The 20,501-nt window shown below is 33.9% G+C and overlaps 3 protein-coding genes across 4 annotated transcripts; 1 reads left to right on the forward strand and 2 right to left on the reverse strand.

The window, feature by feature from the left end:
• Positions 1-4,798: 4,798 nt before the first annotated feature.
• On the forward strand, positions 4,799-6,216 carry LOC130804287 (serine/threonine-protein phosphatase 7 long form homolog). The gene is made up of 3 exons (XM_057668675.1): positions 4,799-5,242; positions 5,315-5,752; positions 5,831-6,216. The coding sequence occupies exons 2-3, from the start codon at positions 5,465-5,467 to the stop codon at positions 5,942-5,944; spliced, it is 402 nt and encodes a 133-aa protein (XP_057524658.1). The 5' UTR covers positions 4,799-5,242; positions 5,315-5,464; the 3' UTR covers positions 5,945-6,216.
• Positions 6,217-11,620: 5,404 nt separating this feature from the next.
• LOC130803981 (serine/threonine-protein kinase-like protein At3g51990) lies at positions 11,621-14,139 on the reverse strand. The gene has a single exon (XM_057668240.1). It carries the CDS (start codon positions 13,525-13,527, stop codon positions 12,103-12,105), a length of 1,425 nt encoding a protein of 474 aa, XP_057524223.1. The 5' UTR covers positions 13,528-14,139; the 3' UTR covers positions 11,621-12,102.
• Positions 14,140-14,319: 180 nt separating this feature from the next.
• On the reverse strand, positions 14,320-20,347 carry LOC130803980 (pentatricopeptide repeat-containing protein At1g71210, mitochondrial-like). Of its 2 annotated transcripts, XR_009039965.1 has the most exons (4): positions 17,509-20,347; positions 16,441-17,362; positions 16,141-16,317; positions 14,321-16,064 (listed from the first exon to the last, which is right to left on the reverse strand). XR_009039965.1 is itself a non-coding variant. In XM_057668239.1 (2 exons), exon 1 carries the CDS (start codon positions 20,180-20,182, stop codon positions 17,546-17,548), a length of 2,637 nt encoding a protein of 878 aa, XP_057524222.1. In that variant the 5' UTR covers positions 20,183-20,347; the 3' UTR covers positions 14,320-17,362; positions 17,509-17,545. The 2 variants fall into 2 exon arrangements, 1 of the variants encoding a protein (XP_057524222.1); XM_057668239.1 differs by having other exon boundaries at positions 14,320-17,362.
• Between the last annotated feature and the right edge of the window lie 154 nt (positions 20,348-20,501).

Consider the following 20,501-nt stretch of genomic DNA (forward strand, 5'->3'; position numbering starts at 1 on the left):
ATAGGATACATGATTTAAAAAAAAAAACTTTTTAGAACTTCTCAAATATCTCGGCCATAAATAAATTTACTCGACTTGTCTCCTTGAAATTGTTTGAATAATAGAAGTATACAAGTTAGATGGAAGCAGTATGTTGAGGTAAAAGAGAGAATGAGTTGGTAACTTTGATTATGAGAAAAAATATGTATTCGTTTTGAACTTTGTGTATTAATCTACACAATTTTTTTTATATATCTTGTTATTGGTTCTCTTCAATATAAAAATCGAAAAAATGTTAAAATATGACACCTCAACCAATTTTTGTTAAAATTTTGTCCTTACAAAAACTGTGACAACTAATTTTAATATCAAATTTGTAATTTTCCTTCTTTCTTTTTTCCTTCTTTGGTTTTTCTTTCCATTAAAAAAAAATAATTTTTTATTTCATATTCTCTAATTATGGGGGATGATGACAATAATCACGTGCGCCTAATTCACGTGCATGTGTATGAATTTCATTATCACTACAACAAATACTTAAGCAAAAAAAAAATTAATTAATTAAATAAATTAAATTTTAAACTTATTCCAAAAGTAAGCGTGAAATTCCCAAATCTGAAGTTTGGGCTGTTCGCTGTTACTAACTGCGAACAGCAACAGGACAAAATAACTGTTCCTAGTTACTAAGTGGGAACAACTATTTTTGTCTTTTTTGACCTGTTTGTAGTTAGTAATTGCGAACAGACCCAAACCTCAGGTTTGGGATTTTCACGCTTGCTTTTGGAATAAGTTTAGAACTTAGTTTATTTAATTAATTTTTATTTTGCTTAAGTATTTCAAAAATTCACGAATGGGTCTGTTTTATGTGTTGGGCTTATCATCCCACCAAATTTAGAGAATTTGAAAAAAAAATAAGATGATTTAATAATTTTATTCAAAAAAATAAACTTTGTTCAATTTTTTTTCCTAAAATAAGCGTTTTTGGTTCCAAAGCTAGGCTTGGTATGTAATCGCTCTTACTAACAGCGAGTATAAAGAAATGGTCAAAATTTTAGTCAAGGCTTATGTCACTGTTACTAACAGCGACCTAATGTTTGACTGGTTAACAAAGTCAAGTCGCTGTTAGTAACAGCGATTTAATGCGTCTGTAAATACAACAACTTCTTCCTCCTTCCTCATTTCACTCGATTTTGTGTTAGCGAAATAACCCACGAAATCTCCCTCTTCTTTCCACCATTAAAATCAACTTCAATCCTTCAATTAATCTCATCAAATTCTAAGTTTCTACTACTAATTAATTCTGTCATCTTTCTACATTCAAATAAGGTACTATTTTTTGTGTTTTTTTTTTTTTTTCGAAAATTAGGGTTCACAAATTCTTCATCAACTTTCACATAAATGCAGGTTCATAAACTTGCAATTTACTACTTCTTGTTGATCTACAGTTTATTAAGGTACGTTTTTATTATAAATTATTTAGTTCTTGTTGATTTTAAAATGTATGTCATTTATAGTGGTCATTTACACTTAAACTTTATGAATATGTCAAATGTACTTGTTATTTGCCATGATCTTCATAATGAGGTTGTTTGTTAATAAATTTAATGTAGAAAATATTTGAGTTTAATGTAGAGAATGTTTGAATGCAAACCCTAAATTTAAGTTTAATTTAGAGAATGTTTGAATGCAAACCTTAAATTTAATCAATGTTGTTATATATGTATATATTTATGAACTTGATGGTGATGTTGATTTTGTACGTATTGTTGTAGAAATGGCTTCATTTCGTGTGACTGTTGTATGTTTTTGGAATGGTTCAATTCGATCAAGTAGTAGCAATGTTAAGTATGCAGGGGGAAGACGTAAAGTCGTAAACTGTTTGCATGCAACTCAAACATGGACTTGAATGAATTTAAACATCTTATATGCTCTAAGATTGACATTGACACTACAAGAAGTATTGTTAATGTAAGTTTTAAATACAATACGAGTAGAGAATTGTTAGCTCTTCCGGTTGAGGATGAGGAGGCTATAGATGCAATGTGGGAGTATTCAAAGTCTACCTCTATTCCTTCTTTAGAGTTATATGTAGAAGAGGTACCCCTAGGAAATCAAAATATCAATGTTATAGAAACAAATGCATTCCTGAATGTAACTTCTTCTGCTCCTTCTCCTATGCCCTTCCCTACCCAAGAAACCCAAAATCCCATTATGCCATCTTCCTCTTCTCCTTGTAATGATGATACTTTTAACTTAGAAGATACAAATGAGCCTTGGGATGATGTTAATAGTGAGAGTAATGACATGAGGAGGCTCTTTCTGCGGACGAAGTGGGTGTTGATGAGGAGGCTCTAACTAATGACATGACCTTAGGCAACATTCTAATAATCGTTGCTCCTACACCTTATGCACTAGTTCCCCCTCTAGATGAACACGTTAAGGACAACTCTTGGAGGTCTTGGGCTTGTGATACAACCTACACCGATGAAGGAGAGTTTCAAAAGGGTATGATGTTTGATAACAAGGATGCCTTGTTGGACGCTATTAGATTGTATCATATTCGTAGGAACGTTGAGTACCGAACTAAGACTTCAAATCAAACCGTGCTCCCCTTGAAGTGTAAGAGAGGGTGTGCTTGAAGGCTAAGGGCTAGGAAGAGCTCCTATTCACCTTCATGGGACATTTTTACATATAAAGGGAAGCATAAGGGTTGTGTGCTAAGTACTAAAAATGTATCAGCTGGACGCATTCATTTGACATCTTCCGTGATTAACAATGTTATTAGAAATTGTGTTGCTGAAGACCCATCAATTAAGGTCTCTGTGGTGCGACAAATGGTGAAAGACCAATTTGGTGTCGAAGTGATCTATAAGCGGGCATGGTGTGCTAAACAGCAAGCCCTTGTCTCCATCTATGGGACATGGGAAGATTCTTATCCTCTCCTTCCACGCTTGTTGAAAGCAATGCAAGTTTCTAACCCCGGGACTGTAGTTGAGTGGTCCTTTAAGGAAGATAATGATGTTGGTGTGTACGTTCGTCCTAGTATTAGAACTGTGGCGCTAGTCACGGCTTTAGTCGAGCGGAGGCGCCAAGAGACACATACCTTCCACCTACCTCTAGGTGAGGCTATTGTCACTTTACTTGACGTAGCTGTGCTTACACGGCTTCCTATCGAGGGACATGACGTCTACACCGTTGGACGCCAACTCGAAAGTTGGCAAGATAAAGTGCATAGGGTATTAGGAGTCCGCCCTCCCCCAGAGGTAGCCAAAGGGAGTGAATTGCTGATGTGCTCGAGTTAGAGCACAATTATATCCCCTTTATAGTGTCGAGTCTCGTAGTTTCTCATTGGTTTTATATGTTTTACACTCGATTTTACCTTGCTCTTGCCCCCACAGTGTTTTAAGGTTATTTCAGGTATTTTCGGAGATTTCGAGGTGAAATGGATCGAGGTCGAGGCTTAGACATCATAATAGAAGAAGAGACACGAATATCAAGGCATTTTCGAGCACTCCAAGTAATCCCCGAGATCCATGCATAGTTCCAAGACCTTCCGACACTTCGAGGATATGCTTCGAAGAAGATTTAAAGCCATTTGATCACCCATTCGGTTGAACAGGAGCTGGCTCGGGCGAATGGGCTGAAGACTTCAAAGGAAAAAGCTCAAAACCTACTGGAAATGGCGAATGATGCTGGATTCGATCGAATGATGCTGGATTTGGGCGAATGGATTATAGCTTCGAGCGAATGGCTTCAAAACTCTATCAAAATGTGCCTGGACTTTCTGGAAACCCCGAATGGAGCCCCATTCGGTCGAATGGGTGCCCATTCGAGCGGATGCACCTTCAATTCGGTCGAATGAAAGCCCTAGACTGCACGATTTCATTTCTTCGCAAACCAAATTGCGAGGGCTTATAGGGCATTTTACCCCTTTTGTTTCTTAGCTTATAAATACCCCTCATTTATGTAAGAGAGGGGATGCTTAGTTTGAGTACCTTAGTGCCTCATTTTAGAACATCAACCCCTTTAATGTTTTCTCTAGTTTTTTCCCTAATATGGATTTGTAGTTCTTCATTTATGCTTTCATCTACTTTCATGTCACTTCATTTATGTAAGTATATTTCTTTAATTCTTTGATGTCTTTATTGCTTTCCTCTATTGCTTCTTTCTATTGCTTCTTTAATGCTTTCATTTAATGCTTTCTTAGTTTAGATTTAATGCTTTCATGTTCTTCAATTCCTTTAATTCTTTCTTTGTTCATTGCTTTTGTCTCTAGTATGTTAGAGTAGTTTCCTTTGGGGTTTTAGGTTAGAGAAACCCTAGGTTTGGTCTTGTCTTCAATGTTTAGGATTAGGGTTGAGGTTGATGATGGTTGTTGATAGATCTTCGATTCGAATGTTGTCATGCCACTCCTAGAGAGACATAGGGAAATTATAGGTCGTTCGTGTGGGTTATAGGGTCACCAACTTCCTCTCGATATCTAGAGTGTCTTGATTGATTATCATTCGAACTCCCTTGACCTAGCTTATCTTAATTTCCAATAGACCATCCTAGGGTGGTCGTAGTCTACTCCCCGCTTGTCTTTCATTGTTGAGTTTCGCTTCTTATTCTTGTTATTAGTTAAGTTCACCCACCAACCAACCTTCCATATAACCTTCCCATACCAAGTCTTTAGTCTAGCATCCCTTGTCCTTGTGGTTCGACCCCCGACTTACCATTACACTCGTTGTAGTAGTATCAGGGTGATTATAAATATTGTTTGTATAACTTGGTTTTTAGTATTAACGACTTACTAGAAACCGGTTATCAGTTGCGCGTAACATGGCCTGCGCAGAACTTCTCGCACCTCCCTGAAGGTGCTAATGAGGCTACCATTGAGAGATATGCTAAGGAGATCGCTGGCCCTAGCTTATCTGTACAGAAGACTGTGTGAAGCTTCACGGAAGAACGTGAAGGAGATCGTTGGGCCCCTGATTATACTCCAGGTAATACTAACTTTACATGTTAACGCTTTGTTTCTTAATTTGTTCTTGTCTTTCGTTTACTTATTTATATCTGTAATTCATCGCTTTGGGCGTGGGAGCACATTCTCATTAGGCAACCGGTGAGGAGTGTGGGACGTGGTGCATTTGCGCCACCAATTCTTCCACCCCCACATGTGCCGTATGGGTCGCAATGGTCCTTTGATAGACGTACAAGGACCCATACAGGATCTGGCGTGGGGTTCTACCGCGATCAATTCGATCTACTTCGAGCTGACCAGGTACAGACTTCACTACAACTAGTCTTGTAACTATCACATTGCGTAATTTATTAATTATATTTTCACGTGTAGTTTCGATGGGACCCTTATCCCACTGAGGCATACGCTGCATTGCCTCAGCACTCAGGGATATTGTCATGGGCGTGGAGAGCCTCTATACCTTTGATATGCTTCGACATAGTCGAAGTGCATCTCCCTGAGCGCGTACTGCACCAATTTGGGATGGTACAGGGCATCCCGCTGCCTTGTGACACAGTGGTGGATCTCCATCACAACTCACGCAAGGGACGGGAGCCCAAGAACTGGTTGGAGATCAATTGGCGCCATGTAGCTCGTTGGGATCACAGGCTAGAGTTGCTGGCCCAAGGTGCGTCGATCGAGGCTGTAGGCGCACCTACTTCGATGGATTACATGCCGTGGTTCCTCTCCATCACTCGTCGATGGATGACACCACGAGGTATCATCGCAGTCGCCCAGTACGCTCCCGCAGCACCGACGATGACACAGTTTGTAAGTATTCTTCAACGTTGATTATTATCCATAGAACTTACATGTTATACATTTCATTAATACTTTAGGCTAATGCAGGCACAGAGCAGTTGTCATCAGCTTCACCCAGGAGAAGCCTGTACGGGAGATTGCCCAAGGCATACTCCTAGGGACACAGTTTCAGCACTTCATTCTAAAAGTCGTTGTGCCTGACACCACTATGGACGAGCAAGGGTCATCTCCTCATCATGCCGATGTTCATCTTGAGGAGGTAGACTTAACGTGCCCTGACTATGGTGTCGGGTCCTCACAGGGTGTTGGATCATCCTAATATCAATCACCTCCCCTACCCGAGCGTCATGCGACAGCCTCTTACTATCGTAGGAGGCGTCGTAAACCGTCACAGTTAGACAGGGTACAGGAGGAGAATTAGCATTAGTATACTGTTTGTATATATTGAACATTAGCAACATTTTGTATATATATTGAACATTTGTACATATTGAATATTTGTAACATTTGGACTTTTGTGTATAATTTGTAAATTATATGCAGATGTATATATTTTTATCGTATTATCACATGTTTATTATAAATGAAATAATGTTAATTACTCAGAGTTTTCGGCGATGAATCATTCCGCCAAGAATTAAGTATGAATTTAATCAAAATCAAACAGACAATCATATTCAAATAGGGGAAATGCTCTCGAAAATTCAACACAATTTCATTCATGTTCAACGAATCCATATCAAATTACATAGTTCATTCGTCAAGTTAAACCACCGCCAGTAACTAAGATTTCTTCTTCAACTTTCTCATAATCCTTTCAGTCTCTTCTTTCCTATGTTCCATATAATCTATTTGTCTCTTGAGATTAAATACCTCATCTTTAAGCTCTTGTTTTTCTTTTTCAAGCGATTTGGTACCCTTCGGAGCAACCCACCTAAAGTACATGCATCCGAATCCTTCATCCAAGAAGAATGGACAAGCAACAAAATCACGGCCAGGATCGACGTCGCTCCAATCTGTATTAATCTCAACTTCATAACCACAATCACAAAGCTCTTCAATAGAATGCTCCTGTGACATCTACGGAACACATATGATATAGTAACATAAGTAAATATTCAAAAATAATATTAACATTTATAAATTGAGAATAATACTAACATAATACTTTATGTTACCTTCAAAATCGATTAACTAGAACAAGAATGATGGAGTTTGGATACAATGAAGTAGGGAGATGACGGAGTTATTTATAGAACATAATAACAACGGCTATTTTCAATTTCATTACGGCTATTTTTCAATTTTATAACGGCTAGTTTAAATCATACAAAAGGGTCAATAAAAGTCAAACCAGGTTAAGGGTCAAGTCGCTGTTACTAACAACGACTTTATAGTTGACTAGTCAACCATTAAGTCGCTGTTAGTAACAGCGACTTGACCCTTGACTAAAACTTTTACCATATCTTTTAATTCGCTGTTAGTAAGAGCGATTTTACACTAAGCTTAGCTTTGAAGTCAAGAACGCTTATTTTGGAAATAAAATTTGAACGAAGCTTGTTTTTTAAATAAAGTTATTAAATAATCTTATTTTTTTTCAAATTTTCCCAAATTTATCCTTACAAAAATCACAATCCAAAGGTAAATGGTTTAGGAGATGGGGCCCATTTAGATTATGGGCTAGCTTTTATGACAACTTATTTGAAAATTTGAAATGTATAAGATAATTTATCAAAAAAATGAACAAGATAACATAAGTTTCAACTTTATTCCAAAAATAAGTGTGAAATTTTTAAACCTGAAGTTTGGGGCTGTTCGCAGTTACTTCTGTTCGCAGTTGGTAACTGCGAACAGGTCAAAAAAGACAAAATAGTTGTTCGCAGTTAGTAACTGTGAACAACTATTTGACTTGTTTTGACCTGTTTGCAGTTAGTAACTGCGAGCAACATGCTCCACAAAAACAGGTCAAATAGTTGTTCACAATTAGTAACTGCAAACAACTATTTTGTTTTTTTGACCTGTTCGCAGTAGTTACTAACTGCGAACAGCCCCAAACCTCTGGTTTGAGAATTTCACGCATACTTTTGGAATAAAGTTGAAACTTATACTATTTTATTTATTTTTTTGATAAATTGTCTTATACATTTCAAATTTTCAACTTATTTTAGGTAATTTTTTAATCGGCTATTCTTGTGAAAGATCGTCTCTCAAAGAGACAACCTCAAAATAAGAACCCCACAATCTTATTTTGTCTTTCATTTGTATTAATTAGGTTATTTAGCCCATGTATCTAATGCGTCTCTCGAAGAGACATTCTCTCACAACAATTTGTGTTTTTTAATTTATAGGATTCTTGCATTCTTGAGCAAAATGATTGCAATAATAATGTCAAATTATGCATTATAATTATGACTTCCCTCAATAATAGAAAATTTTGTGTCGAGTAAAACAAACTAGAAGGAGAAATATTTAATATGTAATTGTGAAATATTCAGTATTTAAGAGTTATACAATATCTATAATTAAAATTCTTACAAATAAGGTGTTAAATTTTTTTAATATGATTTTGATAAAATTTAATAGAACATTAGAAACGTTTCATGTTGTAATAAGAATTTAATTTTCAATATATAATCATGTTGAATTAGTGTATTTAATTAGGTTTTATTATGATTGATTAGTAACATAATCTCAAATTAATTGAAACATATACTTAATCTCACTCTCTATAACAACATAAATTTAGTAGTTGATAAATTAAAAGGTTAAAGTTCAAATTAAAGATGTTTAGTATTTCACACAAACAAACAAATGCAAAATTCTTGACTTTTTACAGAAAATAAATCTGTCAAGGATTTCAATTTTCTTTTTTTTTTTTTGAAAAATATTTTAGGTTTAAGTTTAAACAAACATATTAGACAAAAATTAAGGTTAATTTATTTATAAGGAAGGGAAAAGCCATATAAAGTGGAGACAAAAAGCCAACTGTCCAGGTGAAATTGAGTGCTTTTGACCACTTCTTTTTCTTTTTCTTTTTCTTTTTCTTTTTCTTTTTCTTTTTTTTTTTTATTCCTTCAATCATGCAATTGTTGTTTCCTTTCTATTATTGCATTTTCTTTCATGATTGCGTTTATTACATCGATACATATATTTTTCTATTTCAGGTCTAATAAACCTAAATATCTGTAGACTACACAATTTCATTTTTATTTTAGGGTAAGAAATTTACAACTCTATGTCTTCTATATAAACATCAATAATTTTTCTTTATTATTAGTTTTTTAGTTTTCTTATAGAATTTAGCATAAAAATAATAAATAATTAGTATTTTAACTAATTATTTTAAATTTTTCAAGAAACAATAAAATTAAATTAATAAAATACAATAGAGTATCTTACATTTTCAAGGCAAATATTATATTGAATTACATTAATAATTAGATTCTTTCTTATATTCTTTATACAGCCCTTATAACTATACATCATTCTCGTTAATTTTATATATGAATATTTTGGATCGAGTCAGATTAATTTTAGACAGCTCTATAATTCTAATTAACAAGAATAGATATTCAACAATTTAGATACTCTCTAGAGCCTAGACCATGATGTGATAATTAAATTTTTGAAAATAATATGTACAGCTCTAAGTGTTGTATATAAGAAAGAATATTATATTATTTTGGAAAAATTATTTCTAAAAAGCCAACATTTTGACCATCTGCAAATAAACAGACAACTTTTATCTCATTTTTGCAATTAAAGAGATAGTTTACTGGTAACCGGTTAGCATTTATTTCGCATACATACCCATAGTACATATTTGTCTCTATCATCACCACTTTATTTCAAAATTCACAAACATCTTCCAATTCCCTTGCAAACCCACGAAAACAGTGTTGCATCTTCCACCTTAATTTCGCATCTTCAACCCACGAAAAAACCAGTTGCTGCATCTTCAACCCTCTACTAAACCAGTCGCTGCATCTTCAACCCGAAAAATCGATCCCTTTAATTCTTCTCCAATGGCGACACAAATGCAATTTTAGGGAAAAGTTGATTTCCACTAATTTATCACAACCTAAGTAAGTTTCTAACTCTAAAATTCTGCAATTGATGTCTTATTATTGATAATTGTTGATTTGCTTAGTAATTGTTGGAATTTGCTTAGTAATTGTTGGAATTTACTTTCTTATAGTGCAATTTGGTTAAACGCATTAGAAATTAGAATTTTTGTGTAATTGTAAACATAATAAATGAAAAGGTGTCTATTAAAATTTAGTATGGAGGTAAATTCAAGGAATCTAAAGGTAGTGTTAATTATGTTGGAGGTTTTGGTAGAATAATGGAGGTAGATCCAGATGATTTGTCCATGTATTACTTGATCAGTTTAGCTAATAAGTGCAATGGAGATAGAGATATAAAAGGGCTTTTTTAAGAACTTTATTTCTGTTTTTTTAAGAAACTCGAGTTAACCGGTCACAGTAGGGTTGTATTACCTGCTATCTCTTTAATTACAAAAATGAGACAAATATTGTCATTTCCTTTATTTGCAGATGGCCAAAAGTTTGGCTTTTTAAAAACAATTTTTCCTATTATTTTTATGTAATTTGATGTTATTTTTACTTTGAAACATAAGTATTTAATTATACTTTATTAATTTACTAAATATTCTCTCTTGAAAAGCTAAAATAATTATAGAATATTTCTACACTAATTAATCCCAAATTTTATATTAGATTCTCTTAAAAAGTTAAAATTAATGATAATAATGAAAATTTGTGAATTTTTATGTACAATTCTAAGGGTCATCCTAAGTTTTTATTAATATTAAATTATTAATAAGAAAAAAGTTAAAAGTATTATAGAGCACGTGACTAATAGTAGATTAATGAGCTGTGATAATCGTGATTAGAGGAAGTGGAATATAATCTCTTCAGTCTTCACATAATCCTTTTTTGCTACCGAAATTTTCTTATCTGTTCTATAATTAAGTTACTGCCAAATCAAGATTTCAGCAAAGGAAGATCTTCTACTCCCTTTTATCACAATAATTTCTCAACATTTCTATTTTAGTTTATTTATTTCATTTTATAATATTTATATATTTCGCAATACTTTCATCTTGTTCTTTAATTCTTATCTATATATATTTTTTAAATTTTTAATCTTATCTACGCAATTTAATACACTCTATTATTTTCTTAATACTCGTGTAAAAAGACGAGTGTTGCATCTACGAAGGGAGAGAGGGAGTATATACTAAGGATACACTCTCTGTTTCTCTCATTTACCATCATTTTCATTTTGGGTTGTCTTTTTTATTTTGCAACAATTTTATTTTTGGAAAATAACAATTTATTCACTCTTTTCATCTATTACCAATTATTCACCATTTCCTTAAAAAAAAATTTTAATTTTCTCTTTGCTACTGTTCTGACTGTATAGAGCATCAAACTAGCATAAAAGGTCAAGCTAGCCTTGTCTCGTTTCATCATGATTGTACCTAATATTGTCTTTAACAACAGTACATATGGGCAGTAACCACCATGAAATTAATCGTCAATAGCCTCATTCACTATTTAAATGTCCGATTACTGTAACCATTCATCGTAACATAATATAGAAATGAGATCGGTGCGAAGGTCACAGGTTTGAATCTCGTAATATTTAGCGCCATATATGATAATATTACGTGTTGCATTTATATTTCTAACTTACGTGTTACTTTTTTTTACCAAAATATACCTTGAAAATATTTGGATTCTCAACAACAGTGTTGATCAGTAGATCTCTGATCTGCACATACAACAGCTCATGCTTCTCACCAGTCACAATATTAACAGTACACACAAGCCTTATATACAGAGGAACAAATCAACAAGAAGTTTCAACATTCAATTTTCATTGATAACGAGAGAAATACAGCTGAATTTATGCTACAAAACACTGATTACAATGGTTACACTTACACCCTATACCATTATCTACCCAATGTTCAATCAAGCAACGCGTGTAATAGACTATACAACAGCTCAAACAGGATCATTCAGAAAGAACATTCTCTACTTTGTATCTCGGAAGGGCGGAATTATGAGCTAAATCTGTCAACATTTCAATAAGCAAACTTAAACAACCGAAATTAAGTCATCATCAACAACCCAATATCCAGCTCGAAAACAGGGTCTGGAAACAACCAAAATTAAGTGATCTATGCAAAGATTTAGTACTAGAATAGAAGCTCAAACTCTCGGTTTCCCTCCAAGGAACAACCCTTAATAGCTGCTGAATGACATCCGAGTTAAATGTAGCCCTCGCTAAATTTCTTGTTTGATAATGAGATCAAATCAATCAACGTACTAACCATTTTGAGGTCGTTTATTGTCCAATATACTCCGCCTTAACTGAGAAAGACTCGCGCCATCATTGAAAGGTGCAAGGGAAGTCCTTTGTTTGTCATTATATCTTTCACTTGCGAACCTAAAACTTGAACTATAACTCTGTTTCTTTTGCTCAATCACATCCTCTCCTCCATACTCCGAGTCTACATCACACTCGGCCATCAAATCCATCAAATTATTCCTAAACCCCAAATCCGAATAAACCCTTCTCGGATTCTTCAAAGATTTGGCGAATCTACCATCAACATCCTCGAAATTCCCACATTCCAACCCTCTAAACCTCGCGCTCATATGCCTATTAGACGAACCAACAGGATGCCCTACACTCTCCACCATCAAACAAGGGTTAGCTAAGCCATTCCATGAATGTAATGGCACTAACTTACTCAATTGTTCAAGTGCCTCGACAACCTCTTTCATTGAAGGCCTTCTCTCCCTATTAGACCTAACACATTTTGCAGCAATTACAGCTAATTGTTTCCTAACTATAGGATCCTTTGGAGGAGGTATTCTAGGATCATAGATAGCTAATAGCTTCCCTTTTCTAACCAAAGGAATAGCCCAATCTACAATTGAAGGTGGTGAATACCCAATATCAATAGCTTTCCTACCACTTATAATCTCCAATAACAAAATCCCAAAACTAAATACATCAGTTTTAGTACTCAAATTATCAGGGGTCACATAAGTTGGATCCAAATACCCAATTGTTCCTGCAGGAGGTGTCGACCGGAGTCGAAAATCATCCACATTACAACACAAAGCAAGCCCAAAATCCCCTAATTTAGCATTATGATTTCTATCAAGTAACACATTAGCAGATTTGATATCTCTGTGAATCACTGGTGGATATTGTGAATGCAAAATTTCAACAGCTTTAGAAGTTTGTAAAGCTAATTTAATCCTCCTACCCCAATTCGGAACCCTAGAATTTTTATGCAAAACATCATATAAAGTACCATTACACATGAATTCAACAACAAGCAATCTATCATTTCTTGAATTTTCATCATTATTAGTTGTAAAACCAACTAAATTAACAAACCTTGAGCTTTGAAGATTAGACAAAATGTTGATTTCATTGTCGAATTCATCACAAGATGAAGATTGTTGTTGGTTTTTTGAAGGCTTTTTAACAGCTACAAGATGCCCAGATGGAAGAACAGCTTTGTAAACAAGACCATGACTTCCTCTACCAAGAAGTTTTTGATCAGAAAAATTGTTGGTTGCTAATTCAAGATCATTATACTTAAATTCTTTGATTTTAAAGGGTTTTTCATGGGATTTTTTATGTGGATTTTTTTGTTTTTGAAAGTTATGAGATGGGTTATCAGAATTTGTCACTTCTATGGATGATTCAGCTTTACATGAGAGATAACCCATCAAGAACTAATTTTTTTGAGATATTTGCAAGGAAAATAAAGAATTGAGCTTTATAAAATTCAAAGATTATTGTTTTTAGAGGGAAGAAAAAGGGAAGTTTTCAATTTTCATAGGGATCTTCTTACTTCCTTTTTTTCTGAAAAACTAAAACATTTAGAAGTATAATATTTTTGGTGTGTTACAGTTAAAAAGGTTGTTTTTCTTTTTGTTTTTATTTTGGGTAAAGAGAAAAAAGAGAAAAAGGTGGTGGCTTTAATAAGATGAGCTGGTGGCATTTGAGAGGGAGAGAAAGTGGGGTATCCTTTTGATTATATCTAAATAATTCAACTTTTGTATATATTTCTTTTTGCTGATAATACGTACTTTTACATTTTAACTGTTTATTATAAGTATTTACTAGCCGTTACACTTACTTTTTTTTTTTTTTTTTTGTTTTTCCATGGGTCCACCCTACTCCTTTTTGGTACTAGGAACCTATAATAGCAGGTTAAAACATGAGAAGGAATGTTGTCAACAAAAAATATATAAAGGTTGAATTATTTAGAAATAATCAATAATTGAGATTATGCACAACAGATGAATAATATGTGAGATTATTTAGGACAAATTTTCCTTTAAAATTTTTAATTACTTTATACCTTTTTATTCCATTGAATTGCTATAAAATTTATTTATCCACAGATTTTATCTTCTTAGAAAGTAGCAAATAGCAACAAAAAAATTTGACATTTTTTAATTATTGATTTGTTATGTGAGAATAATTATTAAAAATAATTTAATTGTAATGAGGCTGATAATGTTAATTAAACTTCATATGATGACATAATAATCATAACAAAAAATAAATTCATGACATTTAGTTGACCATACACTTGTTTAATTAAGTGGTATACAAACAAAAAGGAGTAGACAAGATTAGATGGGTTGAATGGACAAAAATGTGAACTTGAAATTGGTATTCAGATTTCGTTGTTTACTCTTTAACATCATTCAAAAAACCATTACTTAAATAAAAAGTATTAAATAAAAGTCATCCATGAATAAAAATAGTCCAATATGTAATAAACCAGTCAAAACATTTCAAGAATATGACAAGTTTTCACTCTTCATTTCTTTCCACCAAATAATGGAAAAGTCATCACCATTTTCCTTTGAATTTTTCCATGAACAAACTTTTCATATTATACAGGATTGAATCAAATTCATAATCTAAATTAAGAAATATAATACTTAGTTTCATTGAAATAAAACCTAATTTCAAACTTACAATGTTTTGGATTTGGTTTATTAGTCTTTAACACTAATTTACTATAATAATAGTTTTGATTTTTGAATGTTTTATCAATACTTTTTAGCTATATTGTGATCCATTAAGGGTCATCAATTTTTATAGTTGAGGTATACTTATCAAATATAGTTTTAAACTTATTAAACTAACCTGAAAATAGAGTTATAAAATACGACTCTCTAAATATTCGACTTTTACCCTTTATCTTTATAAGTTAATGAGAATCGAATCAACCAATTGAAAATTGTTCAAAATTTCAATTGGAAACATGACTTTAAAATTGCAATTCACTCTCTTTTCTAACCCAAAAAATGTAACATTTTGTTCAATTGCTAATTGAAGTAGAGAACTAACGATGAACTAATAATAGACATGTTTATGATAATAGAGCCGAGTGGCGACATGAAAACACATCACTCCTATTTGAAGTAGATTTAAAGGTTAGATGTATATAATTCTACTCTGATAACAACATTGACCCTCATATTGGTAATAAATACACTTAGATTGTCAAAAAATGAAACAAATATCTGAATCCTACACACCAAACAAGCAATTCAATGATCCATAAATTTAAATTTGAATATGTTGGAAGGTCCCCTGTTCTTGCCAACTACTGGCAAATGGCAATCACACCAGCAGAAATGAATATGCTTCTGATTTGAGATTTGATGGAATTAACAATCATATATTTATGGAAAATGGTGGTCCAAATGTTTGGTTAGGAGTCATTTACAAGCTTTTTCAAGAAATAGCCATTTTATATGTGCTGGAAAGATAGAATTCATACCAAGAACAGGACCATGATTCTTACTTCCTCCGTTTTGAATTACTTGCACTATTAGAAATATTGCACTATTCATTCATCATTCTTAGTTTGTGATTAATTTTTAATCTATAAGTTAAAACATAGTCAACTGAGATCTCGTTTGATTCGTTTCAACGCAAGATTATTAATAACCAATTTTTATAATTTTTATTACATATAATTTGACATATTGAGGATTAAATTTGTGCATTATACTGCGTGATTGCAAGTAAATTAGAACGGAGGTAATACTTTTTTCTTGATGGAATCTGCTTATTAAGTTTTTTTTTGCTGGGGAAAATTAATTTATTAGTTTAGCAACTTTTTATTTAATAATAAAAAAAAAAAAAGAAATTTACCTTACGGTCATAAACAACTGGAGACAGGATTAAAAAAGTGTTCATCAGAGAAGACATTCTAGTATTGGATCATATAAACATTCTGCAGTTCACAGCAAAAACTAATGTCACTGCAATGTTCTACTGTTAAGTCGAGAATCGAGATGATAGCTGATTACCAGCCTGATTGAAGTACCGCTGAAACTCGAAAAAGGCGTGCAGGGTGTCGGACGCTTATAGGAAGTCGCAACAGAGTCTTTGAGCTTGTGGGTACATGATGTATAGTTGAACTATAGCTTTATATACCAAATACATGGATTGTAATACTAGTATATATACATGTATAACTCTGCATTCTGTTATTTAAGAAAAAATTCTATAAATTCAGCCAAAAAATGAAGTGTTACAATGTCAAAAAAGAACAAAAATGAATGCTAACTGCAATACAGCAATAAGAGCTTGAGAATTGAGACACACACCTTACTTTTATTATCAAAATTTGTCCGTCTCTTCGCTCATTGTTCCTATAAGAATCAAGTTGTCTAACCTCCTAACTCCTGAGTATTTTGTTATTTGCTCGTCCGTATAACTAATGAGTCGAAGTATCCATCAAAAAGAAAAGGAAACCTCTTTGAAGAATAGGACATTTGCTTTTGTCCTCAATATTCTTGAAGCAAAAGTAGTTACAACAAAATTAGCATGCCAAAAGCTAGCTATAGCGTTATTCTAAAGGTACAAAAAATCCCGATTCATTCACCGGAATGACCACCCAAAAAAGTTTATCTGTAGGAGCTAAATTGGAAGCTGCAGTCACGTATCCAACATCTGTTCAAAGCAGTGAAACATAATTCGCCAGCTATTTTGTCTTTTGAATTCTTGACTCCCTCGAAAGGCCCAAAAATAGCCTAAAACCAACCATTATTCCCTTTTTACGATTCACTATTCGCGAGAAGATTAGTGAATCATGCGACGCTGCTTCAAAGAATTATTGGAAAATTGAGATCAAATGCTACGATTACATATCAGCTCAATTCGCATTCTATGGCAATGATTTAAAAGTTGACAGTCTTGCAGCATTGCGTTAATACCATGAAAAAACGGTCTACATTTAACTAGTTTCGGGCATAAAACACAAAAACACCTTTGAGATGCGTATCAAAACTCCAGAAAATGCCAACTGCCAACGATTTTCATAGCTCGTAGGTGGCAAATGCTACCAACCCTCCCTCCCTTAATACCACTCTTACTGATGTAGAAGCCTACTTGCGCAAGCTTCTCCTCCTTAACGTTCAACAATAATTTCCGACATTTTATCAAGACAAGTATTTGAATCCAAGTTCCGATAGTAGTCCAAAGGCGTCCTTTAGCGCGTGGAAAATGAATTTCAAGTTCATTCTATGCCTGAAGTACAGACACTTATTATCAGCAAGTAATGATCAATGAATACAGCAATGGAAGCAACATACATGCACATATAGAAAGAATAGCAAATAGTTACTTTCTGCCAAGTCTTCAAGACTTCGAAGCGAAAAGATACAATTAGTTACCTGTTCTTTTGTATTGTCTGACCATATATTTTTTTCGTCAAATATCACGGGTGCATTCAGTTGGAGCATATCCTTGCCATAACATTTCATCTGCCCACAGTTGAGCTTCAGCTTTTCTACCATGCATATAGAAGCCATGAACAATTGTGTCATAAGACCACCTATTAGGTTGGTAGCCTTTTCGACACATCCGCTTGAACAATCGGCAAGCTTCATCCATGTTATTGATGCTCAACTTTCTCAACATCATGTTGTAAGAATATAGATCAAGGGGAAAGCAATTCTGAACAAGTTCTTCCAAGTCCTCAGCCTTAGCATCAGTATTAACATGGCCAGAAAAAGTAGCAATTACCTGGCCAAGCATTGCATGACTAAGTTTCTCATTAGATTGATCACTTGAACGGAGCCACGCCTTATACAGATTGTGATCATAAAGTGAGTGTAACATAAGTAAATTGCCAACAAAAGATGAAACTTTACGTCCAATTTTCTCCATCTCCTTGATTAATTGAACCGCCTCATCATACTTAGTTTCCGAGCAACACAGCTTTATGAGTGTCTCATAACAAAACAGGCTAGGGACTAATCCATTCTCTCTTGCTTGCTTCAACATGGCCAAAGCGGAATCCGCTTTCCTGGATTTGCAAAGGCCAATCACCATGGTAGTGTAAATTTTTCTTCCCACCATTTTTCTTTTCTTGACATCTTCAAAGAAGTTCAGTGCATCAGCTATCTTTCCGCTTCTTAGGTAACATCTCAGCATAAGAATTTCAGAGTTTACATTAGGGACAATGCCGGATTTCAACATCATATCATAAACTCCTCTACCAAGGTCAGGTCTAGAAGCAGCACCAGCGCCATAGATAAAATAATTAAAAGTACGCTGATCATATCCTTTACGAGAACACTGTATCTCCAGTAAATGCAGAAAGAGTCTCTCAGGGTTATCCATTTGACATACACATCGTAGAACATACTTAAACAATTTATCTGACGGTGTATGACCTTTCTCTTGCATTTCAATAAGAAGTCTAGCAGCAAGATCTCCCCTTCTTGCATGATTGAAGCCGTAGATCAAGTATGAATAAGTACTTTTACTAGGTGTTTTATTTAATCTATTAAACTCTCCGTGGAGCAAGTAACCATCTTGAACCCTTTTAGCCCGACAAAGGGATCTAATGAATTTCTCATACGCAGAATCGGAAGGAATTAATTTACGCTCTAAGGCAAACATAAATAGGTCCTTCATTTCATCGAGCCTACCTTGCCTACATAATGCATCGGCAAGAATAGAAAAAGTCCTCTTGCCAGGAATGTAACCCTGTTGCATCAAATTCTTCAACATCTGAAAAGCTTCATCAATGTTGTCCTCACTGCATAGAGTGTTTATTACATAATTAAACATCAAACTATGAGGAGTAAACCCAAATTCAGTCCTCAATTCATACAACTCAAGGGCAACATCCATCATTCCAGCCTTACAAAAGAAGCACAATACAGCATTCATGGTAACCTTATCAGGCACAATTCTGTTCTCCTTCATATCCAACAACAAATCACTAACCTCCTTAAGCTGATTTTTCTTAAGAAGCCTAAATATCAAAATATTGTACCTAATCGCATCAGGAATATACCCTTCAACAGACTTTTTGTCATTCAAGAATTTCAAAGCAGTATCAGTTTTCCCAGCTAGCGCAAGACACTTAATCCAAATACCATATGCCTCCTGCACAGGAACACCTTCCATCTCCCCAAATTCTTGAATTAACTTAGCACCACATGAAAACCTTCCACTCTTACAAAAAGCTTCCACCAGTATACCAATGGCATGATGTGGCAGCACCTTTACACGACTCAACAAACCTCGCAAATACTCCTCCGCTTCATCCAACTGGCATTGCTTACACAAGCTCTTTATCACAATACTATGAGTAAACTTGTCTTCATACCCTCTCCTCCTAATTTGATCCAATACAACATTCATTTCATCGAAACAACCTTCCTCAACTAATGAATTCAATAGAATATGATAACTAGCACTATCTAAATCAAGCCCATGAAAGCGCATTTTACCATACACTTGGAGTGCAATATAAACTTTTCCAGCTAAAGCATACCCAACAACAAGCATATCATTAAACCTAATTGTATGCAATTTTCTCTGCTTTTTAAAACTATCTAACAAATCTAGCATCAAAGATTGAAGTTTTGCACGGCTCAAAATCTTAAAAAGTGCAACACAGGTAGCAAGAGTATGATTAAAATAGGGTTGTCTACCACACCAATCAAAAAATTTCAAGCAACTTAAAATATCATCTTTTTTATAATTAAGTACCTCTAAAACAAAGGATTCTGACAATTTGATATCCAATTTACCAAGACCCCAATCGCTATCCTCCTTTGCAGAAATAGCAAGAACTTCATCACCTCTAATACTCAAAATCTTGAATATTCTATCGAAATTTGGGTTTTTGGAGGTTCTAAACCAATCCTTGAAAGAAGCAGCAATTTCTTTAGAATCTGAAGATGGGTTCGGAAGATGGGTCCCGACTAAAGATGGGTTTATAAGGATTTTTGCAGAAGACGAAGGATTTGAGTAGTAAGAGTTGAAGATCAAAAGAGGAAGGAGAAAAGATTTGGTCTTGTTAATATATTTGGGTGTTATTGTAAGCATAATTTGATAACTAGAGCTTGAATTGAATTTTGATGGGCATAAGTAGAAAAATGTGGTGATGTTTATGGATTGGATTTTGGAAAAGGAACTGATTGGTACATTGGAAGAAGATTTGAGAGAAAAAACGAGGAAGAACGGAGGGGAAGGAGGGAAGACGATTCACTATCGTATTATTATTATTTATTTTTTTTATCAAATTCTTACATAATACGGTCTTTATAAAAGATGCATTTCAAATGAGTCAGTTCATTTTTTATTAAAATAAACAACTACAAAAAAATATGCGCTGTGTAATCCTATTTGGAGTTGGTATTGTAAT

Source organism: Amaranthus tricolor, chromosome 17 (assembly GCF_026212465.1).
Source record: "Amaranthus tricolor cultivar Red isolate AtriRed21 chromosome 17, ASM2621246v1, whole genome shotgun sequence".
In the NCBI taxonomy this organism is placed as follows: Eukaryota; Viridiplantae; Streptophyta; class Magnoliopsida; order Caryophyllales; family Amaranthaceae; genus Amaranthus; species Amaranthus tricolor.

What these genes read in the sequence shown, in the direction of transcription:
- LOC130803980 (XM_057668239.1), bottom strand. Translation starts at nt 20,182, where the DNA reads ATGCTTACAATAACACCCAAATATATTAACAAGACCAAATCTTTTCTC.
- LOC130803981 (XM_057668240.1), bottom strand. Translation starts at nt 13,527, where the DNA reads ATGGGTTATCTCTCATGTAAAGCTGAATCATCCATAGAAGTGACAAAT.
- LOC130804287 (XM_057668675.1), top strand. Translation starts at nt 5,465, where the DNA reads ATGGTACAGGGCATCCCGCTGCCTTGTGACACAGTGGTGGATCTCCAT. An exon ending in CACCGACGATGACACAGTTT is followed by an intron (nt 5,753 to 5,830) that starts GTAAGTATTCTT and finishes AGGCTAATGCAG; the next exon opens with GCACAGAGCAGTTGTCATCA.